At 39.8% G+C, this 10,417-nt stretch overlaps 1 protein-coding gene across 1 annotated transcript in view; it reads left to right on the top strand.

Annotated features, from left to right (window-relative positions):
- Window positions 1–1,314, top strand: part of LOC127744394 (low-specificity L-threonine aldolase 1-like) — a gene marked incomplete at its 5' end in the record, with an annotated part of 3,864 nt that extends 2,550 nt beyond the window's left edge. The window contains 3 exon segments of the mRNA XM_052256587.1: window positions 1–33; window positions 593–659; window positions 1,097–1,314. Of these exon segments, the coding sequence (XP_052112547.1) occupies window positions 1–33; window positions 593–659; window positions 1,097–1,135 (139 nt within the window).
- Between the last annotated feature and the right edge of the window lie 9,103 nt (window positions 1,315–10,417).

Consider the following 10,417-nt stretch of genomic DNA (forward strand, 5'->3'; position numbering starts at 1 on the left):
TGGTATCCTTGTGATGGATGCTAGCCCATCAAGGTTTAATTCTTCCTTCAACAACATTCAGTCTGTTATAAATAATCGAAATAATTGTTAACTTCAAAATAATACTGTTTTGATTTGTATATTTCTTAATTAATACCTCTTTATTTGTGTCCAAATGTGTGAAGTTAGAAACCATGGCGCAGATCTTCTCTCATTTTTTCAAAATTTTCAACGTGTTATCGTTGAATACATCTGATATGATAGTACTTCATATGTTAACGAATTCTGGCTTGGCATTAATACTAAAAAGCAGGGGCTGCATTTTCCCTAAGCTTAAGAGTTCAATGAGATGTTAAAATATATTTTCATGTTTGACAATATACATATTGTATTTTCCTTATCAAATTAGATTAACGGATGAACTTACATTGAGTTCTCCCAAGAATAGCTTATATTATACCATGGTACTCCTTCATTTGTCTTGCTACTCCCACATAATTATTGTTTATGAGAAATAAACAAAGATATCCATATCATCTATTCCACACTATATGGGGAGTATTTTTATTTGATAGGGCAAGAAGCTAATGACAGTGTTTGCGTTTTGTTTCAGAATTAGGATTGTCCTCCACCACCAAATTTCAGCAAGTGATGTGCAATATGCCTTGTCATGCTTTCAGGTGATGAATATTGAATAGAAGTAGATGCTATGTTTATATACTTTGTTATTTAACTTGCATTTGTCTTGTACTGAGACAAGGTCTAAAAGTTACATTTCAACGTTTGAATTATGAAAATTCACCGTATTAATGTTTGATATAATTTTTAAAATTAATTTGTAACTTTTTGAAAAAGTTATTTATAATGTTTATGAAGAAATTAAAAAAGTGATTTCTTCTCTTCTAAAAGTTGTCTATCACTTTTTTAAAATAAATACTTTTGTGACAAAAAATCCAAATACAATAATTTATTTATAAATTATTTTTAATATAAGTTTTTATATTTTAAGTTTTTTTTTTATAAAAAATTTCCTAATTAAGTTATTTATCTAAATTGTATCTGACTCTCTTAGGATATGACTATGTGAGACTGATTCTATTTTTGTTAATTGTTGCAGCATGCTGTTAAGGGAGGGCAAAGTGAAAATGGCAACTAGTGGAAGAAAAATTTGAATTTGGCAATTAATCGATAAAATTCTATTCAATTGCATTTCATATCTGTTGTTGTATTTGTTTTTTTTTTTTTTGTATTTTCTTTAATGTACCCAAAAGACAAGGAATGGATTATTACCTTGGTACCTTCTTGATGTGTTCCTGCTATGAAGAAGTTTGATAATTGGTAAGTGCATCCTGGAATATTTTCTTCTATACATAATTGTTACGTGAGTAACTTGAGATAGGTAGATTGGACTTGAAAGATTGGTCCAAACGTCAGTAGAAGGTCGTCTCTGACTTGGTTCATGTTTGGGAGCTGTCGTCTGAGTTGTGTATGTGAAAGAATGGGGGGTGTTACCTGCAAAGACACTCCGATGCCTAAGTCAGCAAGGGGTTAAACAGGTTTAGAATATATTGGAACTTAGTGATACCTGAGGGGTGTCACTGTATTTATAGTGGTGATCCAATAACCACTATTGGAGTAGTCCCACTTCTAAATGTGGATAACCGCCCCTTTATCTTAGGGTGGTTGGGATATTGCTTCTGAAAGTGGGCTGATAAATTTTAGGGGCAGTTACTTATTTGAATGAGTATTATCTGCCAGCTTATGTCTAGCTCGACCTCTTTGGGGAGGAGCCTATGTCGAGCCCGACTTCTTTAGACGAGGTCGGGTGGGTGGTGAAAGCCAATCTTTGGATTGGGCCTTTTTGGCTTATTTGGATCTGGGTCATAGTGTGGGGCAAGGTATGAACAGTGCCCCTACTTGAGTCTGATCTCTTTTATTATGGGTCGGATTTGAGTACTAATTGAACTCGGGGTTGTTCAAGTCGGAACCGACGTGATTTTTAGTTTGAAATCGACGTGATTCTAGGCTTCTCAACCGTCGTGTCTAATCAAACGTCGCATCCGTTTGGGGTTTCGCATTTACACGTGGGGGCAGTTACATTGGTAACGGCGCGTTTCTTTAATGACTGCATCGTTTTACTATTGTGCCCCTGGTGTGTTATAAATACTTTTTCATCTCTTTCCTCTGTTTTCTTTCGTCTTCGAAGTTCTTTGCTTGCACTTCTCACTCATTCAAAAGAATTTTCCTTTAGCCTTCCTCTTTGGGTGCTTCGTCGTTGCTGTGACTACTTCTTCTCAAGTCTACAGAGAAAGGTTATCCTTTTCTTCATCTTCTTTTATCATTTGTGTGACACTTTATCTCTGGGCTTTGTGTGTTTTGAGGTGTTTTTTCCTGCTTTCCTACTACTTCTTTGTTTGCATTGTGAGGCGTTGGCATTTGTTGTTGTTGTAATCTGGTGGTTCTTTTTTCTTGCTTTGCTTTTGGGAAAGGATTCGTTTAGACTTTGGGAGCCCTGTGTTTTTAATGATTTTCTTATTTTTCTTTGTAGGTCTTATTGCTTTTATATCTTCCTCCTAGTTGTTAGAAAAAATGTCTTCCCGTGTCACTGAGATCCTTTCGAGATGGGTAGATGATTCTGTTTTTGAGGAGAAATTTTTAGTAGACACTGACTACTTTACTGAACTTCGCATTCACTATAGGATCTGTAGTTCAGAGGCCGATGAGTCTAAATACGAGTTGGTGGCCCCAGGTTCTGAAGACCGAGTTTGTTGTGGGAGGGTTGCTGATTTTGACCCTGACTTTTTCTTTATATATGATTGTCTTTTTACCCGCCTGGGGGATTCCTTCCCCTTTTCTGGTTTTGAAATAGAGGTACTGTCGCACTGCCAAGTTGCTCCTTCTCAACTCCACCCCAACTCTTAGAGTTTTATGAAAATTTACCAACTTGTTAGCCGAGAGATAGATTTTCTGACTTCTTTAAAGATCTTTTTCTATCTTTTCCATCTGACCAGACCATTTAGCGCTCAGATTAATAAACAACAGTGGGTATCCCTCCGAGCCATTCAGGGTCAGAAGGTCTTTTCAATCTTTGATAAATCTTTCCACAACTTCAAAAACTTTTTTCTTAGGGTCTAGGCCGTAGAGGGCCACCATCCTTTTTTCTTGAGTGATAACCATGAACCCTGATTTTCTCTTTATTGATTGGAGGCCTCCCCTGATGAGAAGTATGGTCTGGAGGATTTGGACGAGGTTAAGGAGGTCATTGTGGGATTTTTTCGAGAGCCTTAGGGAAGGGCTCCCCATCTGGATACAAAGAAATTTCTTCTGGGTTCTCCAAGCTTTGTGCGGATCAAACTAGGTAGTTTTTCTTTTTTGTAGTTGTTTCTGAAAATTTTCGACTTATATTTTCTGATTTGTTAGTTGATTCACTTTTTGTCTTTCCCTTTCGGAGATGGTGAAGAGCGACTCCAGTGCTTCCTACCAGAAAGTCCTGAAGGCTAAGAGGAGGGCTCGCGCCCGAGCTAATGCAGCTAGAGTCGGGGCTATTGGCGTTCCTCCGCTTTCTCCTCATGATTTGGGAACCTCCTCTCACCCTGTTTTGGTAACCACTGCCATTGCTTCTCCTCTTCCTTCTCCTATCCCCCAGTCTGACCTCCCTCCGAACTTGAAAAAAAGAAATGCAAGACCTCGGAGTCTGGCTCTTCTTCTTCTGGAGAGGCCAACTTTGATGGTCCCAAATTCGTTCGGAAGCACATCTTTTCTCATAGCCAAATTGCTATGGATGATGCTTCCCTTCGAAATCATCTTTAAATTTTGGTTCGGTGGGGGGGGGTGTTCGAACTGCTGGAGTCTGCACTGCTTTTCTTGATATTTTGGACAAAACTCCTTTGAGTACTTTGGAGCCTTCTCAAAAAATTGTGGAAGAGCTTTAGGGGAGGATTGTCCTTTATCAAGAAGAGGAGAAGAAACTTCAGGGGGAGGTTGCCTGGCTGAAGGAGGAACTGACCCGGCTTTAGGAGAGGGAGAAGAAGCTAATCGGCCAGTGTGCCATGGCGGAGGGTCTGAAGGAAAAGACGGAGCAAAACTATGACAGGGTCTTCTCTGAAAATATTGATCTTCAAAGGCAGTTGGAGTCTAATCGAGAAGCTTATCAGGAGCTGGAGGACTCGATTGTGGAGAGCTTAGAGGAGGCTTGAAGGGTGTTCAAGGAACAGGTCGGAGTTATCGCTCCTGACTTAGACCTTTCTCCTCTCCATCCCTACAAGATCGTTGTTGATGGAGCTATTGTCTCCCCTCCTCGTCCTGAGACAGACTCCAAGATGAAGACTCGCAGGCAAAGGATGGTTGAGTCTCCTCCTCATGAGGAGCAACAAGAGGGGCCCCTGCCGAGTTCTTTAGAGGTTTCGACTTCAGCTACCGATGACATTACTCCAACTTCCTCCGTTGCAAACCCAAGCGCCCTTCCTCTTGGTGATTCCAATCCTTTTTCCAATTGATTTTGGCTATTTGGGGCCCGACTTGTGGGCTCCCTTTGAACAATTTATCTTTTTATATGTTTGTTGTGATGGTTCCTGATTTTTTTGGCCTTTTGGTCATTAACAAAATATGTTACTTGGTTGGTTGCCCCTTTTGAATAAGGGCTTTTTACGAAATATTTTTTGCGCGTGCGTGCCTTGTTGTGAATTTTTGTGAGATTTTTATGAAAAAACCTATTGAAAAAATCTTTTTTACTAGGTGGGCTGTTTTTGTCTAAGTTACCGTAAGGTTTTTTCAAAGATTTGAGGCAGCCTTTGCCTTTGAGGGATTTTTCCTATCTCTTTTATATTCCTCACATATTCAATTTTTGCTTATTGAATTGTTTTCATGACTTAGGTTATTCTTGCGATGCATATTGATTTTTCTCGAGTTTTCTGACTAGTAGGTCGTTTAGTGATAATATTCCTGAGTTATTATAATCGTCTTCATAACCTCTTTATACGACTTGTACATCGTCATTTTATCCTGTCGACCACTTAGGTCGGGCATGGGATTTTCACATTTTTTCCAGCATAAATTGGTGCGTTTCATAGAACAATAATGGCAATAATGGAATTATAAAGAGACAGAATAAAATCTTTATTTGATGGAGGTAACTTTTGATCTTAGCTACTAAGGGAATTTTAACACTTATTGACCCTTAGCCTCCACTTTAATGCCTCATTAAAATCGTTTCAAGAAAATCCTTTTTTGGGAAAAAACCAAGAAGTCGGGAAAAAGAGTACATCAGGGAGTGGAGTTCACTTCTAATTATAATACCTCCTCATGTTGCAAGCATGCCACAACCTTGGGAGCTCGGCATGACTCAAGTCAGTTACTTTGTAAAATCCTTTTTCTAGGATTTCACTTATCTTATATGGCCCTTTCCAATTAGCAGCAAGTTTTCCTTCACCAAAATGTGATCAAGAGATCAAAAGATGATCAAAGGATCCCAGCATCCAAGATGATAAATTCCAAAAGATCATCCAAGGATGTCTAATACAATAGTAAAAAGTTCTATTTATACTAAACTAATTACTAGGGTTACAAAAATAAGTAAATGATGCAGAAATCCACTTTCGGGCCCTCTTGGTGTGTGCTTAGGCTGAGCATTGAAGCTTTCACGTGTAGAGGCCTTCTTTGGAGTTAAACGCCAGTTTGTAACTTGTTTCTGGCGTTTGACTCTAGCTTGCAACTTGTTTCTGGCGTTTAATGCCAGAATAGGGCAGAAAGCTAGCGTTGAACGCTAGTTTGCATCGTCTAAACTCGGGAAAAGTATGGACTATTATATATTGCTGGAAAGCCCTAGATGTCTACTTTTCAGCGCAATTGAGAGTGCACAATTTGGGTTTCTGTAGCTCCAAAAAAATCCATTTCGAGTGCAGGGAGGTCAGAATCTAACGGCATCAGTAGTCCTTTTTTCAGCATCTGAATCAGATTTTTGCTCAGGTCCCTCAATTTCAGCCAGAAAATACCTAAAATCACAGAAAACACACACAAAATCATAATAAAGTCCAGAAATGTAAATTTTGCTTAAAAACTAATAAAAATATATAATGAATCTCACAATATCAGTGAAACTTAGTCCCAATTAGATGAGCGGGGCTAGTAGCTTTTTGCTTCTGAACAGTTTTGGCATCTCACTTTATCCTTTGAAATTCAGAACGATTGGCATATATAGGAATTCAGAATTTAGATAGTGTTATTGATTCTCCTAGTTCAGTATGTTGATTCTTGAACACAACTACTTTATGAGTCTTGGCCGTGGCCCTAAGCACTTTATTTTCCAGTATTACCACCGGATACATAAATGCCACAGACACATAACTGGGTGAACCTTTTTAGATTTTAACCACTCAGTCTCAATCTTTTCACTTGGACCTTCATGACACAAGCGCATGGTTAGGGATAGCTTGATTTAGCCGTTTAGGCCTGGATTTTATTTCCTTGGGCCCTCCTATCCATTAATGCTAAAAGCCTTGGATCCTTTTTACCCTTGCCTTTTGGTTTAAAGGGCTATTGGCTTTTTCTGCTAGCTTTTTCTTTTTCTTTCTTTCTCTTTTTTTGCCATTTTTTTCGCTAATTTTTTTTCACTGCTGTTTCTTGCTTCAAGAATCAATTTCATGATTTTTCAGATTATCAATAACATTTTTCTTTGATCATCATTCTTTCAAAAACCAACAATTTTAACATTCATAAACTTCACTATAAAAAATATGCACTGTTCAAGCATTCATTCAAAAAATAAAAAGTATTCCCACCACATCAAAATAATTAGACTAATTTCAAGATAAAATTTGAAATCCAAGTACTTCTTGTTCTTTTGTAATTAGGCATATTTTATCATGTAAGAGAGGTGAACGATTCATGGAGTTATTCATAACTTTAAGACATAGACACTAGACACTAATGATCATGTAATGAAGACACAAACATAGATAGCACATAAAGCATAAAAATTGAAAAATAGAAAAAATAAGAACAAGGAAATTAAAGAACGGGTCCACCTTAGTGATGGCGGCTAGTTCTTCCTCTCGAAGGTCCAATGGAATGCCTAAGCTCTTCTATGTCTCTTCCTTGCCTTTGTTGCTCCTCCCTCACAGCTCTTTGATCTTCTCTAATCTCATGGAGAATGATGGAGTTCTCTTAGTGCTCCACCCTTAGTTGGTCCATGTTGTAACTCAAGCCTTCCAAAGAGGTGTTGAGTTGCTCCCAATAGTTGTGTGGAGGAAATTGCATCCCTTGAGGCATCTCAGGAATTTCATGAGGAATTTCCTCATGCTCTTGTTGAGGTCCATAAGTGGGCTCTCTTGTTTGCTCCATCCTTTTCTTAGTGATGGGTTTGTACTCTTCAATGAGGATGTCTCCTTCTATGTCAATCCCAGCCAAATTGCATAGATGACAAATGAGATGAGGAAAGACTAACCTTGCCAAGGTGGATGACTTGTCAGCCACCTTGTAGAGTTCTAGAGGTATGATCTCATGAACTTCCACTTCCTTCCCAATCATGATACTATGGATCATGATGACCCGATCCATAGTTACTTCAGATCGGTTGCTAGTAGGAATGATGGAGCGTTGGATGAACTCCAACCATCCTCTAGCCACAGGCTTAAGGTCCGATCTTCTCAATTGAACTGGATTGCCTTTTGAGTCTCTTTTCCATTGAGCTCCTTCCGCACATATGTCCATGAGGACTTGGTCCAACCTTTGATCAAAGTTGACCATTCTAGTGTAGAGGCGTACGTTTTCTTGCATTATTGGAAAGTGGAACGCCAACCTTACATTTTTCGGACTGAAATCTAAGTTTTTCCCCCAAACCCTTATAAGCCAATTCTTTGATTCGGGTTCATACTTTGATCATGGTTCCTAGTGATCCATGCATTAGCATAGAACTTTTGAACCATTAAGATTTTGACTTGTTGAATAGGGTTGGTGAGAACTTCCCAACCCTTTCTTCGGATCTCATGTCGGATCTCCGGATACTCATTTTTCTTGAGCATGAAAAGGACCTCAGGGATTACCTTTTTCTTGGCCACAACTTCATAGAAGTGGTCTTGATGGACCTTTGAGATGAATCTCTCCATCTCCTTTGATGCGGAGGTGGAAGCTTTTGCCTTCCCTTTCCTCTTTCTAGAGGTTTCTCTGGCCTTAGGTGCCATAAATGGTTATGAAAAAACAAAAAGCAATGCTTTTACCACACTAAACTTAAAAGGTTTGCTTGTCCTCGAGCAAAGGAAGAAAGAAAGAAGGGAAAGAAGTAGAAAATGGAGGAGATGGAGGGAGGAATTGGAGGAGAAGGAGATGAAAGATAAGTTCGGCCAAGGGGGTATAAGGTTATTGTGAAGTGTGAAAATGAAGGAGTGAAGGGGGGTATTTAAAAGGAGAGTGGCCGAATGGAATTGGGTGGGTTTGGGAGGGAAAAAAGTATTTGAATTTGAAAGTGAGGTAGGTGGGGTTTTTGGGGAAGAGATATGGATGTGATTGGTGAAGAGAATATAGGGAAGTGGATAGGATTTGATTGGTGAATGGTGTTTTGGGTAGAGTGTTATAGAGTTGTGTGAGGGGGAGAGAGAGAAAGAGGTGGGGTAGGTGGGGATCCTGTGGGGTCCACAGATCCTGATGGGTCAAGGATTTCTCATCCCGAACCATTATAAGCCAATTCTTTGGATTCGGGTTCATACTTTGATCATGGTTCCTAGTGATCCATGCATTAGCATAAAACTCTTGAACCACAGAGAAACATAATAAATATTGGACATATAGGATGAAACAAAATATAGATTACAATCATAGAGAAGTAAACACATAAGAATAAAATAATTATGGCTAAATAATATAACCATGAATAAAGGCTCAAATCTTCACAGGTTGTGTGCTCTTTAGCTCAAACATCATGTTCCAAAAACAACTTCAAGCAATTTTTAACATAAGAGTTTTGATTAAAATTAGTGAAATTTTGTTCCAAAGATAGCTTTTTAGAAGAAACTTATTGTCTTTTCAATCAAGTAAAGCATGCATGCAACTAACCTATTACTATGCAATTTATCCTATTCTATAAAAGAAAGAAAATCTAACTAAAATATCCTAATTTATTGGTGCTAGGGAAGAGAAATTACCTCCGAAAGTCAGGTACTGACCGACCTCCCCACACTTAAGGCTTTGCACCGTCCTCGGTGCCATCTGTCAGGAACAGTAGTGGGGTGGTGGCAGTATCTCCACAGTCGAAGCCATCATGGCTCTCTGTGCTGGTGAATGAAGTAGAGTCTGGAGTGCCTGGATTGTCGTCAGGTCTGTAATTGCCTGTGAGGAGCTCCTTAAGGTAGTTGAAACGGCGTTGTGAGGAGCTCCTTGAGGTAGTTGAAACGGCGTTGGTTGCGGCGCTCTCAGAGCTTGGCTTTCTTTTCGTGTGCTTCCAACCGCTTCAGTATTTGATGCAGCAGCTGGCTAGTAGATGGGGGAGGAGCTGTAGCATCCTCTGTGGACTGGCTAGTAGTGGCAAGTTGTGGCCTGAGATATCTCCCGTTAGGGACATACTGATCATCCCGTGGAAGAATGACTTTGGTGTCTCCAGCTCTGTAGGATGCTCCGACTGCTGAGATAAGATCAAAGACCAATGCGGGGAAAGGTAGGTTGCCCGCAATCTGCACATGTTTCATAGCATTCCGGATATGTCTCGGTAAATTAAGAGGCTGGTCTGTGAGGATGCACCATAGTAGAACGGCCATGTCTGCTGTGAAGGAGGACTCATGAGTACTCGGAAAGACGTAATGGGACATAATCTGTGCCCATACGTGAGCCTCTAAGGTGAGTGTAGAAGCTGAGATTCCCTTAGGACGGGAACGATGGTATCCGAAGATCCATTTACTGCCAGGTCAAGCGATAACTCTGAGAACAGCGTCCCAGTCAAAGGTGTATGCCTGGCGCTTGATTGCGGCTTTCTGAAAGGCGTCCAATCCTTCTGGAGCAGGTGGGTGATCTAAGGCTTGCTGTATGGCCTCTTCTGTAATGGGGACTTGCTTTTGGCGTAAATAGATGGACTGCAGAGGCGGCAGGTGGAAGTTGGAGTAGAACTCAACAACCCAAGAAAGATTAACCTGTCGTGGCTGTCTCTGTAAGAATCCCCAATGTCTTTGTGCAATTTGTGGCTCAACAAATTCAGCGATACGAGGCAAAAGGATAAGAAGGTGTTCATTGTTGTAATTTCGAGCTGCTAGAATAGGAAACATCTGCTCACAGTAGTGATTTGAAAATCGTGCAGTGTCCTTGGCTGGGAAGGCTCTCTCAGAGATAAAGCAAGGAAGGGGATTGAGTGAGTGATAAACAATGCACGGTAAAGAGGAAAGTTAAATCCAAAGAATTAAAGCAAGGAAAGGGATGGAGTGAGTGAAAATCAGTGCACGGTAAAGATGAATGAAATAAA

The sequence above is a fragment of the Arachis duranensis genome, unplaced genomic scaffold (genome assembly GCF_000817695.3).
Source record: "Arachis duranensis cultivar V14167 unplaced genomic scaffold, aradu.V14167.gnm2.J7QH unplaced_Scaffold_343483, whole genome shotgun sequence".
Lineage (NCBI taxonomy): Eukaryota > Viridiplantae > Streptophyta > Magnoliopsida > Fabales > Fabaceae > Arachis > Arachis duranensis.